Source organism: Schistocerca gregaria, chromosome 5 (assembly GCF_023897955.1).
Source record: "Schistocerca gregaria isolate iqSchGreg1 chromosome 5, iqSchGreg1.2, whole genome shotgun sequence".
Classification (NCBI taxonomy): Eukaryota; Metazoa; Arthropoda; class Insecta; order Orthoptera; family Acrididae; genus Schistocerca; species Schistocerca gregaria.
The window spans coordinates 333,804,944-333,830,386 of NC_064924.1; the positions used below are offsets into that span (position 1 = coordinate 333,804,944).

The window sequence follows — 25,443 nt, forward strand, 5'->3', positions numbered from 1 at the left end:
TAACATGTGTGCCTTACCTACTATCCATACAACAGAAAACCCATAATATACTAAAACTACTAACTGGCTGCACATGCGGATTGTGGCCCTCCACTGTACTTCACACCTACAAACTGTAGATCCACCCTATTCTGTCCTGCATCTGTGTTGCCTGGATATTAGGCTCTAACCTCAAACTCCTTGAATGGTATGCACTCCATCTTACTTTTCCAACCGGTTTACCTTCTCCCTTCTGTATCTTCTACAATCTCATTTAGTTCCTACTTTTCCTCTCAAACACTGAACATCTTCACATACCTGCAAACTCGTTTGCGACAACTCCACTGATTTCCCTTTTATCATAAATCCTGGAATGCAGCCACACATTAATAATCTATCCGACTGACCTTACATCTATGCCCACTCCGCACCCTGTTCCCGTGCAATTTCAACCGATTGTCCCTCTCACACGATGAAATCCATCGCTATATTTACCCATTCTATCAACTATAATATTTTCTCATCTAACCAACTCCATATCACCCTCTCCCTTTCCCAGTTTCTCTCTATCTTTCCACATCGCTTCTCATATTTATTCTAGGACTTGCCCACATACCACTTCGCTTTCCATCTTTTCACCATCCATTCAAACACCTACCACCATTTATATAGATTCTATTCAACGACCCTTATGTTTATACCCAACTCGTCACAACCATTTTTCTCCTACGAAGTTCCTTCAGCTTTTTATTGAAAGAGCAATACTACTTTTCACTCACCTTTCAATCTTTCTGATTTCAAATAAAAAGCAAAGAAAATCAGCAGTGTAATTTCGTGTAAATGGGACCAAACATCCACCGTCTTATTTTAGAAACGATTGTAAGTTTGCATCCTTTAATCATGCCTTAATGTAGAATTTTTAGCTTTTTTACAGAAGAGCTGTATGTTGCACCTCTGTCAGTCCATCCCTGCCCACATTAGACGAGGGTGATGAAACACCAATGAAAGATAAAAGTGCAATATGAAGTTCCGTATTTACAGATGAATGAATGAGTTAACCAACAAGCAACCGCCACTTTCCAAAGGGATTCACTGCTTTATAATAAATATTTTGATGAATTAATCACGTGACAATCAAATTAAGAAGACAACTCCCAAAGAGTTTCCTTTTTTCCGCAGTACACTACGAAAGTATTCAATTATTCGCTGTAACTTAGCATACAATCTTTGTAAATGTTATTGGTAGAATGTAAACATGGGATGTTGACGTGTGACAGCATCCCTAGAGTTTGGATTCTGTATCGCAACAGCTGTCTGTTATTGTAAGCTGCTGTTTGCGTTGTAACCACGCTTAGTGCTCGAATAACACTGTGATGCTTGTGAATACAGAGAAAATAATGTGGCACAAAATGCGAGCAACTCTCAAGAATAGGATTTGCGAAGATAAGACAATTCATGAAGAGGTTGTGACATATCAGCAGAATTAGGTCGTATTGCTACTTTGTAGAGTATGTCAGTGCTTATTGGGAGACATTATTATCACTGAATGACATAAATACAGGAGTATTAGGGAGATGGATGTGGGGCAAGAATTTTCAGAAAATCTCAGCCACAAGAAACAGAATGTAGGCTGTGAAATAACAACGAAATCAGTAGACAGCGGAGATAGCTCAGTTAACCATGGTTCAACAAAAATGAGGTGGTCTCCAAGATCTTGGCAAGATGGTACTCGTAAAAGTGCTTTCCAACCGTACAAGGTATGTTTTAATTATAATGAAATATGCTCCATTATTGTTCAGTATAAGATATAGATATTGGTCTAATTAGCCCACTACAGTGCTGACAAACTTGCAACGAGGGAACATCCCGACTGAAACGCCAGTGACGGAACAAGTTGATCTCGGTTTTCATCACAGAGCAGGACTTGGAGAAATAAATGAAGCCGATATACGACAAGGTATAACTGCACCCATAGTTTTCATAGAAGTGCATATCATGACAAAATATTAATGGTAGTTGTGTTGAAAATTAGTAAACGGTCGTGAATGAAAAAGTTTCAAAGAGTAGAGCGTAGAAAGTAGTAACAGGCATTTCTCATTGCCAGTCCTTTTGGGAGCAGAATTTTCAAAAAATGTGTTCTTTGTTTATTGCACGTCTTAAAAATTACTTACCTATCCATTGGAAGGCTCTAAGTGGTACTCAACTGTGATTTTGCCAGTGTGATGCTGTTTGTGAACGAGTATTAGTAATTTACTTTTAATATAACCTTTTCATAGTCACATTTAGAAAAGGATACTTGCTTTGTGATAAATTTATGTTATGAAATAATTATCTGTGATTCGTAACAAACTGTATTATGCTAATGCACAATATTATTAACAGAAGCAGATGTGGATGCTGCAGATACAAATGGTCTAACAGCCCTGATGTGGGCAAGTTCTTATGGCCAAGTGCCAACTGTGCAGTTACTACTGCAGCATGGAGCAAGTGTCAACAAGCAAGGGCCTGAGGGTGAGACAGCACTGCTGTTGGCAGCAGCTGGTGGACATCATGATGTTGTGCGAATCCTGCTGACAGAAGGAGCATCTGTTAATCATGCTGATGATGTGAGTTTGATGTTTGACTTTATTTGAAATCTTTGTGCGTTTCTGTTATTTAATGGTACTGATAGTAGCATTGGGATAACTTCTGCGTTCATCAGTATTCACGTTTCAGTGACTGTCAAGTAAAACATTCCTGCATATTTGCAATTTCATCCTGATAGTATATTACTAACTCTGCTAATTAAGTTTTATGAAGTAACTTAATAGTGAATTGAACTGTACATTAATGTATTATATATTTAAATTTATGTCAGTTTACTGCATATTATATAAGATTGTTCCAAGAGAAGCAGATTCTCCTTTCAGCAGCTCATACACAAAATTTCATTTCATGTACATTATCTTAATTCATTCATTAAGCAAAGTAAACTGAGACAGCTGTGGCTATATTTCTTCATATGACAGTTATGTGGAGATCAAATTTTATAGTGCTACCCCACCTCCCTAAAATCTAGGTTGTGGCAGCAGTCCGATCTGTTGTGTAACCAGAGATCAAAGTTAGGTTGGAAGTTGATGGTTTGGTTCTGATTTGATGAAGCCACGAAAAGTGGATGTGAAACAAAGATTGCTGGTACATATTTTCTTGTAGTGTTATCACACATCTGTGTGTACCATATTTAATATGCTTTCTCATATTTAACACACTTTTGATGGTGAAAACTAAAATGAAGATAAATTCAGAAAACATATATTACACAATAGAATAGTCTCCAATGGGTATCATGGTGCATATTAGGCACTTAATGTATGAGGGTCGTTTCAAAAGTTCTCAGAACCACTGCGTGAGGTCAGTGCTAGCTCAACCAGTTGTTCAAGTGATATCCATTGGACTGTAGCCTGTAGACACGTGCCACGTCAGTGTTCTTGGAACAGAGCAGTGGCGGTGACATGGCTGTGTTGTTGTTCCCGCATAGTGATTTGCGAAGATGGAAAAAATCGAGATTCAAGCAGTGATTAGGTACTTTGTAAAGATAGATATGAAAGCAAAGGACATTGATGCCGATTTCCAGAGTACACTAGGGGCCTCTGCTCCTTCGTATTCAGATGTTACGAGTGGACAAATGAATTTGGTCTGCAGAGTGGTCGGGTAAGATGTGTCATTACTCCAGAAATCATTGCAAAAGTGCACAAAATAGTCATGAGGATGACTGATTCAAAGTGTGTGAAATTGCTCATGCTTGCCAGATGTCATCTTAACTGAAGAAGTAGAAATGAAAAAATTGTCTACAAGGTGGGTGCCACAAGTCTTGATGCTGGATCAAAAACGTACTGTCACCATGACAAAATTATATGAACTAGGGTTTGGCCACACCTACTTTATTCACCTGATATGGCTCTGTCAGACTTCCATCTCTTGCCAAAACCGAAAATTTTCTTTGTGGATGAAGATTCACTTCAAACAAAGAATTGACAGCTGGAGTTGACAACTATTTTTCAGGCCTAGAGGAAACTCATTTTTGAGATGGGTCTTTAATTAGGTCTGCAGAAAATCTCAGAGCGAAATACGGTATATTGGAGTAAGAATAACTTAGTGCTCCTTTCTTTATTGAACAAAAAGTCAACACTGTAACTGTAGCAATAAAACAAAACAAAAATTAATTTTATAATGTCACAGAACATGGCTGCACACGGAATGAGCATAAATATCTGGCGCAATCAAAAAAAAAACAAAAAAAAAACCCTCAATACAAGAGGCTCACTCCTGTCAACACTCCCAATCCCAGTCTTGTTTTATTGAGATTGTTTTGACCTCACTGACGGAACTTTCCTGTTTTGTATCAATTTGTCTATGGTTAAAGGTTTTGTGAATAAGTCTGCCAATTGTTTATCAGAATAAACATAATAGACTACAATCTCATTTTTTTCAATATATTCACGTATATAATGAATTTAATATCAATGTGCTTGGACAGGTGAACATCACTTTTATTGTCAACATGGAGTGTCATTGGTTTGTCTAACTGAAAACTAAGTTAACTGAGAAAACCACACAATCAAACAACTTTAGGAGCAGAAACTGTAGCTGCTATGTATTCGGCATCTGTTGTTGATTTTCTTACACATTTCTACCAACATGAACACAATGTCACAGGCGCACCTGCTAACAAGCTCACATAGCCTGTTGTTGCAGACAAGTGTCACAGTCACCAGCAAAGTTGGCGTCTGAGTAGACCACCAGTCCAGTAGAGCCAACTTTATACCTTACGGTCAGGTACATGGGCCCCTATAGATACTTCATAATTCTTTTAACAGCATGCCAATGATCAAGACCTGGATTATGTAAAAACCCAATCACCATGCTCACAGCAAACATGATGTCTGGCCATGAGACAGTACATTAAGCTGCCGACTGCCTGCTAATAAGGTTTGCTTCCCATCTCCTTTACCTCATGTTAGTCTGCAGGAGACTGCCCACTGCGCAACATGGTTCCAACATCAAAAGAAGTGGAGTTTGGTTTTGAATCATCCATGTTGAACTTCTGAAGTAAATAATTGATGTATCTTTGCTGACATCTATAGATTTCTTTTGTAGAAGGGCTTTGTCCAATTTCAAATCCACAGAAGTATTTTTTGTTGCCCACAGTAATTTCAAACATTGATCCCTGTGCTGTCAAAACATTTTACAGTATTTTTGGAGACTTACAAATAAACAAGCTATCATCCATATATAGTGCCAGGTAAACGTCAGTGTCAACTGTTAAAGCATGGAAAACACATTTCTCTACATTCAGTTGCACAAAGCCAAACATTGTCAGAAACTACAAATTTTTGATTCCTACAATGTAGTGATTGATTGAGTCCATGTATACTCTTCTTAAGCTTGTGAACATTATTTGAGCCTTCTACTACAAAACCTTTTGGGTGCTGTATGTAAACTTCTTTCAAATCCCCATTCAGGAATGCAGTCTTAACATCAATCTGCCTAATTTCCACATCTTGTGAAGCTGCTATGGCTAATAAAACCATGATTTAATCATATCGGACCACAGGAGTCTCTTCATAATAAATGCCTTTTCATTGTGAATAACCTTTTGCCATAATGTAGCTTTAAAGCGGTCAGTTTTTCCCTCAAAATTCTGCTTCATACAATAGACCCACTTACATCCAACTGCCTTGCAGTTGTGTGATAATGGTACTAGATCCCAAGTTTTGATCTTCTTCAATGATGTCATTTACTCTTCCATTGCTTGTTTCCACTTTGATGACTCTGTCGATGCCATTGCTTCTTCGAAAGTTTGAGGTTCAAAGATAATTGCAGAACAAGCTATATCTTGGTCCCGAAAACGAGCAGGTGCTCGCAGATTAGAGCGGTCTCTTAGATTCATCCTTTGATTTTCTTTCATTTGTTCACCAGTATCACCCTCTTCAGATTCCTTCCGTACATCTTTTTGATTTTCTTTCATTTTTCACCAGTATCATCCTCTTCAGATTCCTCCTGAACATCTTCTGCAGCATGGCCTCCCAGGTAAAATTCAGTATATCTCTGTTCCATGTTCAAGCTATAGGTTTGTTCTTCATTGAAAGAGACATTGCAGGAGATTGTAATTTTTCTTTTTAATTAGGATTGTAGAGGCCATAATTGATACTATACCCATTATAGCCAACCATGATCAATTTCTTTGATTTACTATCCCATTTTGATCTCAATTTATCAGGAATGTGTATGGATGCTGCTGATACAAACTTCCACATGTGTCCTAAAGAAGGAGTCGTGACATTGGCATTTGCTTTACATGGTTGGCAGTTTAAGATATATGCAGCACAGTTTACAGCATCTGCCCACAGTTTGTGAGACAAGTCAGCACTTAATAACATAGTGCGTGCATACTCAGCAATGGACCTGTTTTCTTGTTCAGTTTGGCCATTCTGCTGTGGTGTATAGGGACTTGTTTTCTCATATATTATACAATTTTGCTTGAAATAATCTTCAAATCGTTTGTTTATGAATTCAGTTCCATTGTCACTTCTTGGAAATTTGATTTTGTTTCCAGTTTGTCTTTCAATCAGTCTCTGAAATTCCAAAAATACAGGGAAAGTATCGTGCTTACTTTTAAGAAAATACATGAATCTGTATGAAGTGCAATCATCCTTGAAAACTGTGTTCAATTATGCACCTCCAAGAAATCGTATTCTCATCCATCCACTCAAATCTACACGAATAAATTCACCAGGAACTTGATCTTAATTCCAAATTTGAATTAAAAGATTTTTTTTTCATTTTGCCATACTGACATTGTTCACAATGAAGATTTTCAGCTTTCTTCATATTGAAACCAGATATTAAGTTCAGACCAGCCTCATTCTTGAGATCACTGAAATGAATGTGCCCAAGTCTGTCATTCCAGATCATGGTGGAATTCAGGGAAGCAGGATTTGCCTGTAGTACACCTGGACATTTAAACAACATGTGATAACACTGATTGTCCATCTTAATTCGTGCTGCAATTATACCTGAACTGCGAACTGGTAGTCTGTTGTAATCAAAAATAACTTTCATTCCTCTTTTTGTGACAGATCCCACTGAAAATAAATTTTTCTTTAGCTTAGGAATGTATAATATGTTTTCAAAGTGTGAGGTTGCAATTTGTGTTCAACTAATGACAATACTTCAGTTGATCCAATGCCTTCTGCTTTGATGATCAAGTTGTCTCGAATTTGATGAAACGAGTCATACGATGAAATTGGCTTAAATGTGCTGAATCACTCTTTGTGTGACATCATATGTTTTGACACACCGCTGTCGGCTAATCAAATGTTTTCATAACCTGGAGCAAAAACATACACATGCTCTGCACTCAAAGCTTGCTGCTCAGACATATTAGTTTTCATATTAAGTTTTGCTAAAAGTTTTCTGCACTCAGATTTAAAATGTCCCTTGTTAGGCATACTGTTGTTACTGGTATTTGAAATGAACTTGCGTGTTTTGTCCACATTAACTACTGTGAAATCTGTTGGGTTTTCATCAAAAGTTTTTGTATTGATCTTTAGCACACAAGTCCCAGGCAGTTGAAAAACATTCAGAGAACATATATTACACAATAGACAAGCCTCCAGTGGGGATACTGGTGAATGTTAGGTACATATATCATACGTAATGTGATAAAAATCTAAGGAAGGACCATTTTATAACTATTGCTGAGAGTTTTAATAGCTTAAAGGTCTACTTATTAGTAGGTAGCTGTCCTAAACTTTACAAGGGACACAAGTACAGTCGTATTTATCAAATATTGACAACATGTCAGGTCAAGGGAAGTGCTCGATGCCACTTATCTGCTTTGACCCGCGACGTGAGTATGCTGTGCTGCATGACGTTTTGGAAGAGTGTGCTATATCACCAGTGAGTTAATTTATTGTTTGGTGGGCTTATGCATTCATGTTTGCGTTAGATATGATTTGTGCGGATTTTTTTCTGATCCAAAATGTAAAGGAGTTTTGTTTATTGTTAGCCATGGGGAAGATGGAAAAATTTAGTGTCCACTCCACACTGGTCAATGGTATGATGATGATCATAAGGTTTTTGCAAGGGTATGGCTTGATTGCAGACTTCATGAGGTGTCATGTGGGTAATGAGATTATGAAGTTGACTATGGCCCCGGCCTCTCACATCAGTGTCCTGTACATGTGGTGTTGCCACTGTGACAATGTTTGGCAAGCTATACTACGAGGGACCTGTTTCGAGAAATCTAAGTTGGCCAACAGAGAGATTGCTTTACTTACATATTACTTTTGTTATTGTTTACATTTTTGTGCACATAAGACAGGAATGAGTGTGTGAGATGGGTTGCAATGGTTTTCTTTCTGTAGGGAAGTGTATACTGGTTGTGCGAAGTGTAGGATGTGTGTAATGAGGGACAATGTAGGTGTAGTCACTGGTGGCTTATTTGACAAAGTTTTTTGTTTGCATTTTAGTCGGTCAAGTGGATTTTTTTTTTGTGGGGGGGGGGGGGGGGGTCAATTTGTGTGTGGGGTTTTGGTATTGTTAGCTTTGTTAGAGCTATGTAGGTTATGTGAAAATTGTGACATTGGAATTTTTGAGTTGTGTTTGGGTTCTAGGCATCTGTGCCTTTGTTTGAGCTATATAGGTCAAGAGAAATTTGTTAATCAATATTTTGGAGTTGTGTATATTGGTTTTTTGGTACTGAGAGCTATGTTGGTCCCTGTAGTTTTTATGTTTGTAGCATTATGATGAATGTTTGGAATTTTTCGTGTTTAATTGTATAATAATTGTTTTGGGTTGGTTCTGTTTTTCTTATTGTTGTATATTTAACTTGTCCCTGCTTAAACCCCTTACTGCCAGTGGTTGTCCCATTAGTTTCATTTTATTGCTGGAGTGAAATATTCTCGTGCTGTTTTTATTTTTGTTCACGTATATATGTAGTGACATTATGGTTGCCATATTGTGTATGCTGGAAGTAGGTGTGCCCACCATCTTGATGGCGTCATGGATCAAAGCAGCTGGGTGGAATCACACACTTCTGTAACACCAACATGTCATCCTGTGAAACTAAAGGCAACATATCGGAGGATGTTATGGGAAGCATTTCGGAATCTCAAAGGATGAAAAGTACTAATATATTATTTCCAGTGTGAAATGATGGTGTGGTTTTATGTTTCAGTTGTGAATGCCATGAGCATGTTTTGTTTGCATGTCTACTTTGTGTATGTGCCATAGCTGTCATTTGGTTTATATATTTTTTGTATTCAATTAGCTATGCATGTTGGTTATGTATGAAGGCTGATGATCTACAAAATTTGGTTAGAAGAGTTGTTGTAGAGTCCTTTCTTAGTAATATTGTGGTGTTTATCGTGCTCGTTCACATTCCTTCCAGGGAAACATTTTAATGAATGCTGTTTTTCTGGAGAGGCTATGCAGCGACAAAAAAGAATGGGTAGGTCTATTAAATAACAAACTTATTAGGGAAAAGATGAGATGTGTTAAATGTGGTAATTAATTGTGTTAATTGTTTTTCATGCTTGTCTGGGTTTCTTTTTGTAGGAGGGTTTGTAGTGCCATGATTAGTAGAAGGAACAAAATTGGGGTGAAGCACAGAAGGGTAATGGTAGCAGTTGAAGATTCTTGCTTTGGGGAAATTTAATATCATGCAGGAAAGCTTTTGGTCTGTGTTTGGGTCTTTGGTACTGTTTGCTTAGACAGAAAAGGTATGCTACTGCTAAATTAGAATATTATTAAATTAAAAATGAGAGAAGTAATATTTATATTAAAAACAAAGATTCCATGACTTACCAAGCGGGAAAGCGCTGGTAGATAGGCACAATTAAAAAAAAAAAAAAATCACACAAACACACACACAAAATTTCAAGCTTTCGCAACCCACAGTTGCTTTGTCAGGGGAAAGGAGAGGGAAAGATGAAAGGATGTGGGTCTTACGGGAGAGGGTAAGGAGTCATTCCAATCCCGGAAGGAAAGACTTGCCTTAGGGGGAAAAAAGGACAGGTATACACTCGCGCGTGCACGCACGCACGTTCGCACACACACACACACACACACACACACACACACACACACACATATATATATATACAGACACAAGCAGACCCACATCCTTTCATCTTTCCCTCTCCTTCCCTCTTTCCTGACGAAGCAACTGTGGGTTGCGAAAGCTTGAAATTTGGTGTATGTTTGTGTGTTTTTTTTATTGTGCCTATCTACCAGCACTTTCCCACTTGGTAAGTCATGGAATCTTTGGTTTTAATATATTTTTCCCATGTGGGATGTTTCTTTCTATTTTATTTATATCATTAATTAGGAGTAATATTTACTTTGATGTGTGAGCCACTTATGGATGGGTTGGAGGGTCTAAATTATTGTCATTTTTTTGTTAATCAGACTTGACTGGATTATCCTTCAGAAACACATGAAATATGTTAGTGTAGACTGGAAGGACAGAAGACTGGTAAAGGAATCATATACAAGACATAATGTTAGTGTAAAGATTTATTATAAGGAAATTTACAATACAGGTATTAGACAAGGGTGTTGTTTGATGCTAATACTTTTCATTATTAGTGCAGAGAAACTAACAGACAAAGTATTGGAAAAAGCAAGGGGCATAGTAGTAGGAGGAGAAAAACTAAAGACAGTTTAGTATACGTATTGAAAGGCAATATATGAGGAGGACTGAAGTCGAAATGAAAGCGAAGACTATTTGCTTTTAGAATGTGTCTCATCTTACCCAGTTTTCGAAAACCAACAACTGTGTAATATTTTTTTAGATTTGAACACCTGTAAATTACACAATGGATTTTTCCCCAAATTTTCATAGGCAAATAAGCAGATGGGGTATTGGATTTACCAGTGTGAGGCCTAATTTTGTGAAAAAGTGTTTACTTTCTTGAAGGTAATCCAGGTAATTAATGAAAACAACTGGTGATTTGAGGCAAAATTAGACTTGATTTTTGTCCCAATTTTCATAGCCTAATGAACAAATGGGCTATCAAATTTACCTAGTTTTGCAAAAAAGAGTTTAATTGCTTGAAAGTAGCCATGTAATTACAAAAATTAATTAGTGACTTGAGAGAAAATTTTGGCTTGAAACTGCATAGCCAGATGAAGAGTGGGAAATGGACTAATGAGGTATTTTACTCCTGATGACAGTGGTGGAAATAGCCGTTGAAAGATTGAGTGTATTATTCTGAACCAGCTGTACCCTGCCATGCTTTGATGTGGTTCAATTTGCTTAAATGGAAAGGAAAGAAAAGAGAAAGCATGTGTTTCTAATATGTATGGGAATCGGATATATGTCCTAATCTCCTTCTCTCTGCCCTGTCTCTGTCCATCTCCCCCTCCTATTTTCTTTGTCCATCTTCTCCTACCCCACTCACTTCCAACCCTCCTTTTCAGTCCATTACCTCCTCCCCCCATTTTCTGTCCACCTTTCCCTCCCCCTCTTTCTCTCCATCTTCTCGTGCCCCCTCTCTCTGTCCATCTCCTCCTTCCAGTTTTCTATGTCTATTTTCTCCCATCCCTCTGTCCATCTCCTCTTACCCACTCTCCATGACTTTGAGCCTTGTGTGTTGTTATTGCAAATTCAGATTCCGTAGTAGTTTTGTACACAGTAGTGTTGTACAGTAGTGTTGTAAACAGGCAGAATACGGCACTGCGGTCGGCAACACCTTTATAAGACGATAAGTGTCTGGCGCATTTGTTAGATAGTTGGCACATGAGCGATAAAACACAGCCTCTCTGAAGTAGTGATGAACTGCGGATGTTCCCATATGACCATTACACGAATGTACCGTGAATATTAGGAATTCGGTAAAACATCAAATCTCCAACACCGCTGCAGCCGGAAAAAGATACTGCAAGAAGAGGGCAAATGATGACTGGAGAGAATTGTTCAGTGTGACAGAAGTGCAACCCTTCTGCATATTGCTGCAGATTTTAATGCTGGGCCATCAAGTGTTGGCCTGTGAACCATTCAATAAAAAATCACTGATATGGGCTTTCGGAGCCAAAGGCCCATTCATGTACCCTTTGTGACTGTACGACATAAAGCTTTACACCTTGCCTGGGCGTGTCAACAGTGGCATTGGGCTGTTGATGACTAGAAACCTGTTACCCTGGTTGGAGGAGTCTCCTTTCAGATTGTATCGAGCAAATGGCCGTGTATGGGTATGGAGACAACCTCATGAATCCATGAACCCTGCATGTCAGCAGGGAACATTTCAAGCTGGTGGAGGCTCTGTAACGTGGGGTGTGTGCAGTTGGAGTGATATGGGACCCCCTGATATGTATAGATACAACTTTGACAGATGACATGTATGTAAGTGTCCTGCCTGATCGTCTGCATCCATTCACGTCCATTGCGCATTGCGACGGACTTGGGCAATTCCAGCAGGACAATGTGACACTCCACATGCCCAGAATTGCTACAGAGTTGCTCCAGGAACTCACTTCTGAGTTTAAACACTTCCATTGGCCACCAAACTCCCCACACATGAACATTATTGATAATATCTGGGATGCCTTGAAACGTGCTGTTTAGGTGAGATCTCCACCTCCTTGTACTCTTACAGGTTTATAGACAGCCCTGCAGGATTCATGGTGTCAGTTCTCTCCAGCACTACTTGAGACATGAGTCCATGCCATGATGTGTTGTGGCACTTCCGCATGCTCGCAGGGGCCCTACACAATATTAGGCAGGTGTACCAGTTTCTTTGGCTCTTCAGTGTACATAAAAATATATAGTCTGTGTGTGTTTAAATGTGTTTTACTGTAAAATGTTAAAATTTGAAATAAATCGAAAAGATAGATTTTGAGAATTTTGTTTTGCCTTTACATGTAATGTGTGCAGTGCCTTTGTGAAAATGTTTTTATTCCTATTTTTGGAATAAAGTCAGTGATGTGAACTAGCAACCTCTCCAGTGCAAATCACTCACCTGATGGTGGCCGAACGATTGTCAGCCAAAATACCCATGACACAGCTTGTAAATGAAGACGAGCTTATTCAAACATGCCGCTGTGAAATACTCTGAGGGGTCACAAATGAAGTATCAAATTGATTAGTGTGAGGTCTAGTTTTGCAAAAAAAGTGTTTTACTGAAACTTCCTGTCAGATTAAAACTGTGTGCTGAACTTGGACTTCGTCAAATATGATTTGAACTGGTACTAGGACCTTATTGATTGCAGGCAAAGTCATGCTTATGAAGGGATCTTGGAATATTATGGCATAATAAATAAAAATATTCTTGTGGTTATGATGATTTTTAATATACATATTTTTTGCATTTTATGCACACATAGCATTTACTACACACATTGTTGATGCATGAGTAAAAATTACATGCCATTTTTATGTGAGATCTTAAACATAAGTGCTCTCAAGTGAGATTGAAATCAAAGGGGGAAAAATATATATATATATAAAAATAAAAAGAATAAATTGAATATTCTCCCGACATTGCCCTTCTGTTACAAAGATAATCAAAGATAATATTAAAAGCCTATCTTTGCCATCTTCTGTGGCAATGTACAAATTTCTTATTACTAATGAGTAAAAGAAGACATTCATACAAACTGATAATGAGAAAAGATTAAAAAAAGATAGGATATTGGCTGCTAGTTGTTTAGGTGATACACAACTGTCACCACTGTACACTGTGACATTATATGGAGGTGGACAGTGTTAGGCAGCATCATATGATTGATTGGTTGCTATCTATTACCGTTGTGGGTGGTAGGAGGATCAAAGCCCTTTATTTCTCAGTCTTTTAGATAGACTTATGTCATGTTAAGTGGAGATGTTAGCTTTACCCTATTATAACTACATATACGTATACAAATAATTAAAAGCAAAACAAATTATAAAAATATGGTACAAATATCAAATACTGTGCGTATTCAACAACATGTGATACAGTCAAGTCTTTTTCATCATTGTGCCCACATGTGCAGTAGGTAGTTGGTGGCCTGGCACTGGGTCTTTAACGGTTGCATCCGTGCTGAATACCTTTAACTCGTGCGTGTCCATTTCATGCGGAGTGAAACAGCAAAGTCGTTTTTTAGTGATCTTTGGATTCCACCACAAATATTTGTTCGTTTCTTGGAAATGGTGTGCATGCTTGTGGCAGTTTCGATGGTATGACAGAGACCTCCAATTTTACGGTCCAAGACCCATTTTTTTCCTGTCATAACGCACTTATTCAGCAGAGAGGAAATCCGTCAATTAGCACCCACCGATAAGATAAGTTCCTTATAAAGCACTTCTCCATTTATTCAGAGTTGAGTGTAGTTTAGTAAAAATTTTTGTAGGGTTGCACAAGTGTACTAAGTGTCAAAAAACTTCTTTTTTTTTTTAAAAAAAGTCAGTTTTACACAGGTTCCTTGCCTAATTGTCATCCAACAATAGTAATCACTTATTTTGCTTAAAGGATCTGCTTTTGTATGCTGTTACTGTTTAAACAAATTGTTATTTATGTAGTTACAATTTTAGTACATTCATGTATTACATATTATTACTGACATTTCACTCACACTTATTTGATGTTGAGTTTCATTTTGGGAATAGTTAAAACTCTACATTAGATTTGATTATTTTCATAAACAGTCATATCAGTTTAGTTTGTAAATAATAGATTCATTTACTTTCATATTATAGAATAAACATGCATAAACTCAGTTACATCAATCGTCCTTATATACATATAGTACATCTGTATGTTTATCACAAATCCTTACATAAAAAACATAATACATAATTCCTTTCACATGAATCATGGGAGCTTGTTATTTATTTATGAAGCAGGTGGAAAAGCATCAGCATCTACTTCAAATACACTATGCACTGCTTGTGTAACTATGCTTAGCATCGCCTCTAGGAATGAAGGAAGGAATCTATTTGACTACAGGCCCATCTGATTACTAAGGAAAGGATGTGTAACTCACATATTGTGTTACAAGAAGACTGTCAATCAGCATTGTTCATGGTACAGGCTTGTTATGTTCGTACTACATGAAATAGACATTGTTTACTCCAGACGACATGTAACTTAAGTATCCATGACATGTTTTTAATCGGCATGAAGATTGTTGTCATTCGACGTGTAGAAATTGCAGGAGTTATTCCTTCTCTTCAACATGAATAATTTTTGGTCACTAGGCTTACATACTACTTAATAGAACTATAACTAACTTATGCTAAGGACAACTTTGTAAAGGTTTCACTACAGAAGACACCATCATTATAGTAGGTGGGCCAGGTGATAGTACTGACAGAGTTCCAGGGTACATTATAGAGTGTGACCTGGCAAAGATTGCATCAGTATCGAAGCATACTAGTGTTGAGTTTGTATCTGTTCTTGGGCGCCATGATCGACCTCATTTGAACTCTTCTGTCAAGAGAGTTAATTTGGAATTGGAATGGCTGCTTATGTCGGGTGCATGGTTACGAATTGGTGTGGTTCCTGTTGATGCTCTCAATAGGTGGGGTTATACTAGGCCTTCACCTCAACAGGAAAGGGAAGGGTACACTGGCTGGGAAAATAGCAGGAAAGTTAAAAGGGGCAGGCAATGTCATGAGTGATAAAATACCAGTGATTATAGGGTTCCGAAAAGACCCTTTTTTAGAATAGGGAGGACAGAAAGAAACCAAATTTTAAGAGAGGTTATGACTGAGACAAACCTTCAGTTTGAGAAAGAAACCATAAAACATAACTCTAGCTTATTACATCAGCATAAACAGCTATTGGTTAAGAATTTTCAACAATCAGCAGATTTTTCAACTCTACCCAATTTTAACTCAGTCAGTGTGAAATGTCAGCTATCTTGATTGCATTAAAATATTCAAGGACTGAGAAATAAAATTAATGAATTAATTATCTACAGAGATGAACTAAAGTCCTCAAACCCAGCTGACAATCTACCTCTCTGAACATCATGTGGCCACTGGTATAGAAATTTTAAGTGTTACAGGGTTTAGGTTAGCATCTCACTTTTGTAGATCAGAAGTGTAGAAAGGAGGAGTTGCCACATTCATCAGGAACTGTCATAAGTTTAAGAACATGGACATTCATAAATTTTGCATCGAACAGCTTATGGAAGCATGTGCAACAGAAGTAGAATTTCACAAAAAAATCCTTCATAATATTAAGTGTATATTGAGCACCTGCAGGTAACTTTAATTTGTTCATAAATCACCTTGAAGCTGTACTGGCCCATTGAACAACTAAGAACAAAGAAATTGTGGTTGCTGTTGATTTCAATGTAGATTTCCTTAAAGACTCCCCCAATAATAACCTATTTGAGTTAGTAACACTATCATTCAACTTAATTCTCACTGTAAAGTTCCCCACTAGGGTAGCCAATTGCTCACAAACAGCCATTGGTAATATCTTTATTGAAAAGTCCAATGATCAAAATTATATTACAAAACCAATAGTCAATGGCCTCTCAGACCATGACATGTAGTTCCTTCTGTTAAATGTTAATATTGAACAGGATATAAAATCTGTTAAATCTGAGCTCAAGAGGGTAATCAATAAGCCAAAAATTGATTATTTTAGGACTCTCCTCAGAGACATTCACTGGACTGATGTTTACAGTGTTCATGGCATGAATGAAAAATATAACACTATTGCTAATAAAGTGCTTACCATATTTGAACACTGTTTTCCCCCAAAACTAACCAAGGTTAGAGCAAAGTCTACAAAGAAGTCGTGGATTACTCAAGAATAGGGGTATCTTGTAAACCAAAAAGAAAACTGTATCTGTCAATCCAAAACAGTTCTGATGTTGATGCTATAGCACATTACAAGAAATACTGCAAAATATTAAAGACTGTAACATGAACATCAAAACAAATATATTACAAGGAAAAGATAGTCATATCAGATAACAAAATAAAGACAATATGGGATATAGTGAAGGAGGAGACCGGTAGAACCAGACATGAAGAGGGACAAATAGCATTAAGAGTAAATGATACATTGGTGACAGGTGTGTATAGTGTTGCAGAACTTTTCAACAAACATTTTATAACTGTTACTGAAAAGATGGAGTTGTCAGGTTCTGTAGATGCTGCTATGGAATACCTCAGACCAGACATTTCAAGTAACTTCCATAATATGAATTTGGCCCTCACTACCCCAGCAGAAATAATGTCCATCATAAAATCTTTAAAATCAAAAACATCTAGTGGGTATGATGAAATATCAACAAAGTTAATTAAAGAATGTGATTCTGAGTTAAGTAATATTTTAAGCTATCTGTGTAACCAATCGTTTATCATTGGAATACTTCCTGAACAGTTGAAATATGCTGAAGTTAAGCCATTGTTTAAGAAGGGAGATAAAGAAATATCATCGAATTGCTGTCCAATTTCACTTTTGCCAGTATTGTCAAAAATTTTAGAAAAGGTAATGTACAATAACCACCTTATCTCAAATAACATACTGTCAAAGTCACAGTTGGTATTTCTAAAGGGTTCTGATAATGAAAAGACTATCTACACCTACAGTGAAAATGTGCTTAATTCATTAGACAAAAAATTGCAGGCAACTGGTATACTTTGCAATCTGTAAAAGGCATTTGACTGCGTAAATCACAATATCTAATTAATGGAAAATCTCATATAAAGATGTAAAACAATTACTAACAAAGAGATAGAGGGGCTGGCCAGTACTTACCTCAGCTCAGTACAGCCGATAGAAACACAAAAAAAACCGAAAATTTAAGCTCCTAGCTTTCGGAATAAATGTTCCTTCATCAGGGAGGAGAGAGGGGAAAGAAAGGGAAGAAGGGAAAGTGGATTTAGTTACTCACAACCCAGGTTATGAAGCAACAGGGAAAGGAAAACAGGGAAGGTAGCAAGGATGGAGGCATGGTTGTCAGAGGGAAGCCAAAGATATTCTACTGCAGGTACTGTGCCAGCTTCAAACCAAAGAGGATGCATACAGAAGTAAAGAGGTGTATAGTATAAAGATGTAGGATGGAAAGATGCATGAATGGCTAAAGAGGAAAGGGAAAGAGGAGAAGACTGAAAAGTAAATGGGAGTGAGGTTGTTTAACGTAGGTTTAGTCCAGGGGGATGGCGGGATGAAAGGATGTGCTGGAGTGCAAGTTCCCATCTCCGCAGTTGGGTGGGAGAAGCCAAATGGCACATACAGTGTAGCAGGTTCCTAGGTCCCTAGAATTATGCTGGAGGGCATGCTCCGCTACTGGGTATTGGACATCTCCTAGGCGGACAGTTCGTCTGTGTCCGTTCATGCGCTCAGCCAGTTTAGTTGTTGTCATACCGATGTAAAAGGCTGTGCAGTGCAGGCATGTCAGCTGATAGATGACATGTGTAGTCTCACACGTGGCCCTGCCTTGAATTGTGTATGTTTTCCTAGTAGCGGGGCTGGAGTAGGTGGTTGTGGGGGGGATGCATGGGGCAGGTTTTGCAGCGGGGTCGGTTACAGGGGTAGGAACCGCTGGGTAGAGAAGGTAGTCTGGGAATATTGCAGGGTTTAACAAGGATGTTACGGAGGTTAGGGGGACGACGAAAGGCAACTCTGGGTGGTGTGGGGAGAATTTTGTCAAGGGATGATCTCATTTCAGGGGTTGACTTGAGAAAGTCATATCCCTGGAGGAGTAATTTATTGATGTATAAATTACTCCGCCAGGGATATGACTTTCTCAAGTCAACCCCTGAAATGAGATCATCCCTTGACAAAATTCTCCCCACACCACCCAGAGTTGCCTTTCGTCGTCCCCCTAACCTCCGTAACATCCTTGTTAAACCCTGCAATATTCCCAGACTACCTTCTCTACCCAGCGGTTCCTACCCCTGTAACCGACCCCGCTGCAAAACCTGCCCCATGCATCCCCCCACAACCACCTACTCCAACCCCGCTACTAGGAAAACATACACAATTCAAGGCAGGGCCACGTGTGAGACTACACATGTCATTTATCAGCTGACATGCCTGCACTGCACAGCCTTTTACATCAGTATGACAACAACTAAACTGGTTGAGCGCATGAACGGACACAGACGAACTGTCCGCCTAGGAGATGTCCAATACCCAGTAGTGGAGCATGCCCTCCAGCATAATTCTAGGGACCTAGGAACCTGCTACACTGTATGTGCCATTTGGCTTCTCCCACCCAACTGCGGAGATGGGAACTTGCACTCCAGCACATCCTTTCATCCCGCCATCCCCCTGGACTAAACCTACGTTAAACAACCTCACTCCCATTTACTTTTCAGTCTTCTCCTCTTTCCCTTTCCTCTTTAGCCATTCATGCATCTTTCCATCCTACATCTTTATACTATACACCTCTTTACTTCTGTATGCATCCTCTTTGGTTTGAAGCTGGCACAGTACCTGCAGTAGAATATCTTTGGCTTCCCTCTGACAACCATGCCTCCATCCTTGCTACCTTCCCTGTTTTCCTTTCCCTGTTGCTTCATAACCTGGGTTGTGAGTAACTAAATCCACTTTCCCTTCTTCCCTTTCTTTCCCCTCTCTCCTCCCTGATGAAGGAACATTTATTCCGAAAGCTAGGAGCTTAAATTTTCGGTTTTTTTTGTGTTTCTATCGGCTGTACTGAGCTGAGGTAAGTACTGGCCAGCCCCTCTATCTCTTTGTTAGTAAATCACAATATCCTTTTTAGTAAATTAGAATATTATGGTGTAACAGGAAATGCTGCAAAATGGTTCAAATCTTATATCTCTGGTAGGAAACAAAGGGTGGTATTAGGAAAGAGACTTGTATTAAGCTATCAGGCATCACCCATCTGGGAACTAATTACATGTGGAGTCCCACAAGGTTCCATTTTAGGGTCATTACTTTTTCTAGTGTATATCAATGACCTTTAATGAGTAACATTATCAGATGTCAAGTTCGTTTTGTTTGCCAATGATACAAACATTGCAATAAATAGCAAATCAAGTGTAGTCTTGGTAAGATTGGCTAGTAAAATATTTGTGGACATTAATCACTGGTTGCTCGCCAATTCTTTGTCACTAAACTTTGAAAAAACACACTACATGCAGTTCAGAACTTCTTAGGGGTGTCCCACGAGTATATGCCTAACATACGATGACAAGCAGATAGAAGAAGTGGACAGTGTTAAGTTCTTGACATTACAACTTGAAAATAAATTCAACTGGGAGGAGCACACTACAGAACTGCTGAAGCGTCTTAACGAATCTCTTTTTGCAATGCAAATTGTGTCAGACGTAGGGGATATAAAAATGAAAAAGCTGGCATACTATGCTTACTTTCATTCCATAATGTCATATGGGATTATTTTTTGGGGTAATTCATCAAGCCAAGCTAAAGTTTTCCAGGCACAAAAACGTGCAGTGTGATGTGAACTCAAGAACATCCTGCAGAAGCCTGTTTAGGTAAGTAGGGATACTAACTACTGCTTCCCAATATATTTATTCCTTAATGAAATTTGCCATTAAAATGTTTTGTTCAACATTACTATGTTAAAAATAGCGTATGTGAGTACTATCTTGTTTCATTCAAAAAACTGGTTATTTAAAAGATTAATTTACACCTCAGAATTGGGGGATCAAATGGTTTATGTGAGCTCTTATTATATTATTTTTTGTTCAGATTGCCTGAGGATGCACCGTTAAGTGGTGCGAAACTGGTCGCAGATTTAATAAAAATCATTCATACAGCCAGTGCGGAATTTTCTTTGAAAAAAATGTCAAAGTTTGGCTGTGATTGCTCGCCCTACAAAATAACATGTTACAAAATGAAAGGGACAATATACTTTTGTTCTCTTACCCCATAAAAACCACTCATTTTTTTTTTGACTGAGCAGATTACTGCCAAACTTTCTAATGCAGATACATAGTATGATGTTTCTGCATCAGGTAATGTGCGGTTAGCAAAATGAATTGTCTTTGTCAATATCTTACCATTTTCCTGTCTCATCTGGAACAGACATGCCCCCAGATCCTGTGAGGAGGCACTTGTGCACAGACAGAAATCCTCCATATCAGCATGACTAAGTATATTTGCATTCACTAATGTCTCTCTAATATTATTGTAATCCAATTGACACTTGTCAACCCAAAGCCATGGTTTGTTTTTGCATAATAAATTAAACAGGGCATCACTGTTTGTCAGTTATTTGGGTATGAACTTACGGAAGAAGGATGCTAATCCTAAATAAGCTTTAAGTTGTTTCTTGTTCCTAGGTGCAGGACAATAGTGTGTGGTATCAAGTTTCTTAGGATCGGGCAGGATACCTTGTTCGGAGATGATGTGATCAAGAAATGTTACCTTCTCCCTGCCAAAATCAGACTTTTTAAAATTTGCTGTCACTCTGTAATCTGAATGAAAAAAATTGTAAAACTTTCTCAATCAAATGAATGTGCTCTGAACAAGCGGGGGTGGCGATTAACATGTCGTCAACATAGACCGTAACCTTGCTAAGTAGCTCTGGTGCTAATACTTTGTCTAATGCTGCAATGAATACATCTGTACTTACATTCAGACCAAATGTCAGGATGTAGAATTCAAAGCTTCTACCACGATGCACAAAAGCTGTGTACTTTCTTCTTTCTGGATGGAGTTTGATTTGCCAGTAGGACGCTGAGGTCCAATATGGTAAAATACCAGGTATTATGGAACTCCAAAAGTTGTTCATCCTGGTTGTCAGGCCTGATTCGAACTGGTTCTAGGATCTTATTGAAGTCTCAAGCATCCAGAACCAATCTTACTGATCTGTCTGTTTTACTTACAGTAAAAATGGGTTTACAGTAAGGTGAAAAGGTAGGTTGAATGATCCCCCACTTAATCATTCGATTGATTTCTTCTTGTACTGCCTGTCTTTTTGTCCAAGGAATGGGATATGATGAGACACAAAAAGTTTCATGTGGGTAAACATCACATGTCTGCAGTGTGATTTCAGCTCTCTGAGACTGCAGATGTGTGTGCTAGTTGCAATTGCATGAGGGTGTGTGTATGTGTGTCTACTGCTGACAAAGACCTTAATGGCCGAAAGCTATAATTGTGTGAATTTTTTTGTTGTGCCTATGACGACTCAGCATCTCCGCTATATGGTGAGTAGCCACTTTCCTCCTCTGGCATAGTTACAATCCATCCTGGATTTTCCGTGGGTGAAGTTAAGGAAGAGGTGAAAACCAGACAGAGGAAGGTATCCAGTCAATATCTCTCATCAGACAGATGTACCGAAGAAGGTTAAATTTTTTTTTTTTTTTTAGGTGTCAGAATAAGTTCGCTGAGATACGTCTTGGGCACTCACATAGGGCAAAGTCAGTAAACTGAACATTACTAGTAAGAAAAGAGCAGAAATCTTGGACCTGGGGATAAAGATCTGGATATTTTGGTGGTACTGGGAACCAGAGGCAACTCTAGACTCATCGTTTTCTGCAAGGACTGTACTGAGAAGATGTGGAGCTTGCTTGAGGACAAGGCATGCTGGAATACTGTAGCTGATTTCACCAAGAACATAGTGGCTCTTCATTAAAGCTCAGACTTGTCTACTAAGTTTATAGGAAAGTTACGTACTCAACTCATTTTGTCCACCAAGAAATTGTGAACCCCACAAAGTTCACAAAGAAGGAGTAACATTATACCCCATTTGTGTTGCTTGACTGTTCTGTTGGTTCTTGGTAGAATATTTTATGTTAACAGCAGTCAAGTGAAAATGAGACAAGGGGGGGGGGGGGGGGGGGGAACTCGCCAGATGTGAGTAGGAGTCGCGCTGAGGGTTCTGTACAAACTTGGCTCTATATTCTGAGAATTGAAGATAGTGCCAATTTTTGCTTATTATTGACATTGATACCAGCAAGATATCAGTCCCAGGGATTCCAAGACTTTCCAGAATTACTTAGTTTCAAGTTTGAAGTCTGATAACAAATGACAAAAGAAATATTTTTTCAGTATGATATAATTACGAATTAACAGTTTTGAATTTTGCGCTTTACTTATACTGTGAAATCTTGCTTCTTGCCGATTTTCATGATTCTAGGTCAACTGGAAGTATGCTATAGGTTTTGATGAGTGAGTCTTCAAGTATCAAAATACGTGACAAATGGCCATATTTATTGACTGAAGTAACATAGAAGCTTCATTTTGTTGAGTGGCTGGTGGACGGATGGACAGATGGACAGACAACCAACCAACCAACCAACCAACCAAGTGATCCTCTAAGGATTCCATTTTTACAGATTGAGGCAAAGAACCCTAAAAAATAAGTAAACTGTTCATTATTTCGAAAGTAATCACCATAACTGTTAGAAAATATGGTTAATCCCTTCATGGAAAAATGTTTGCAGTTGCCTACAGAACCATGATTTTACCCAGGTGTGCACTTCTTTGTTCAAAGCAAATTGACGGCCACAAACGTCTTTCTTCAGGGGTTCAAAAATACGGAAATCACATGGGTAAAGATTTGGACTATTTGTAGGATGTGTAAGGGCTTTCCAGCAAAACGTCTGCAGTGTAGCAAAACAACCGTGGCATTATGTGGATGGGCCCATATGCAAACATTTTTCCATGAAGGAATTGTCTGTCTTGTCTCAGAGTGGCACAGATGTATTAACAGTTATAACAATTACTTTTGAAATAATAAACAGTCCACTTACTTTTTTCCCCTCTGTGTCTTTCTGTTTGACTGTCCTGTATTACATTATGAATGAAAAAAGACACAAGATGGTGTCATATTCTACAGTATTGTAGAGAATTACACCAGTGTCTTGTTTTTTCCTCCTTAACTATGCCTTATTGTCAGCGACAGCAGTTCCCCTGCCTACTCATTCGCTAAGCTCCTCGAGAATATGCTTAGTGCCTGTGTAGACAAATGCTCATATTATATACCCAACTAAGTGGATTTTGTACAACGGCCAAACACCTACAGACTTGAGGAGTTTGACATTCTCGTAGTGCTGATATCTATCTCTTTACTACCGTAGTATGACGCTTTGAAATTATTGGCCCAAAGTTTGCCCTGGAGACCAGTAACTTTTTCAGACATGTGTTTACCTCTGTTTACTTCTTCTTTGATGGAGTGTACTATGAGCAGATGGAGGGAATTGAGATGAGCAGCTCACTCTTTCTGGCTGTGGTCAACTTGTATATGGAGCACTTACGAGGTGAAGCACTGGAATCTGCTTTCCTGAAAACCATCCACTTCTTCTGATGATACCTTCATAAAAGACTATGTCTACATCTGAGTGTACATCTATATCTGTACTCTGCAAACCACCGTAAGGGTTTCCTTCTTTGCCATTCACAAATGGACTGTGGGAAGAATGATTGTTTGAATGCCTCTGTACGTGCAGTAACTGTTCTGACCTTATCCTCACAATTGCTGTGTGAGCAATACGTAGGGGGTTGTAGTATATCCTAGAGTAATCATTAAAAACTTGTTCTGGAAACTTTGTTAATAGTCATTCTTGGTATATTTTACATCTGTCTTCAAGAGTCTGCCATTCCAGTCCCTTCAGTACCACTGTGGCACTCTCCACCTGTGAACATTTGTGCTGCCCTTCTCTTTATATTTTAAATATCCCGTTAGTCCTATCTGGTACAGGTCTGACGCATTTGAGCAATATTATAAGATGGGTCACTCAAGTGATTTGTAAGCAATCTCTTTTTGTAGACTGACCACGCTTCCCCAGTAGTCTGACAATAAACTGAAGTCTACCACCTGCTTTACCCACGACTGAACCTATGTGATCATTCCATTTCATATTTTTACAGAATGTTACACCTAAGTACTTGTATGAGTTGGCCATGATATAATTTTCATTTAGTGACATACAGAATTTTGCATTTCTGAACATTTAAAGCAAGTTGCCAGTCTCTGCACCATGTTGAAATCTTATCAAGATCTGACTGTATATTTATGCAGCATCTGTCAGATAGTACATTATTATAGATAACTGCATCATCTGCAAAAAGCCTGATTTTACTATTACTATAGTCTGCAAGGTCATTAATATACAACATGAACAGCAAGGGTCCCAACACACTTCCCTGGGGCACACTCAAAGTTCCTTCTCCATCTGATGATGACTCTCCATCCAAGATAGCATGGTACATCCTCCCTATCAAAAGGTCCTCAATCCATTTCATTTGATTTCCATATGATCATACTTTTGTCAATAAGCATAGGTGTGGTACTGACTCAAATGCTGCATCTGTTTGACCGTGACCCAGAGCTTTCAGTGTGTCATGTGAGAAAAGGACGGGTTGGGTTTCACAAGATCGATGTTTTCAAAAACTGTGCTCTTTGGCATTGAGAAGCCCAATCTGTTAAAAGAGTTGAGCTGTATAGTTCTACGTAGTCCTCAGCTCTTTTCACCTGAACATTTAATTGATGATGGAGATCAAAGTGGATGATGAGCTGCCCTCTCTGACCTCAAGA

At 38.5% G+C, this 25,443-nt stretch overlaps 1 protein-coding gene across 1 annotated transcript in view; it reads left to right on the plus strand.

Annotated features, from left to right (window-relative positions):
- Positions 1–1,192: 1,192 nt before the first annotated feature.
- The window catches only part of LOC126272663 (ankyrin repeat family A protein 2-like), a 44,594-nt gene continuing 20,343 nt past the window's right edge, over positions 1,193–25,443 (plus strand). Inside the window, exons 1-3 of the mRNA XM_049975676.1 lie at positions 1,193–1,736; positions 1,807–1,936; positions 2,362–2,585. Of these exons, the coding sequence (XP_049831633.1) occupies positions 1,554–1,736; positions 1,807–1,936; positions 2,362–2,585 (537 nt within the window). The 5' untranslated portion in view covers positions 1,193–1,553. The remainder of the gene's footprint in view (positions 1,737–1,806; positions 1,937–2,361; positions 2,586–25,443) is intronic.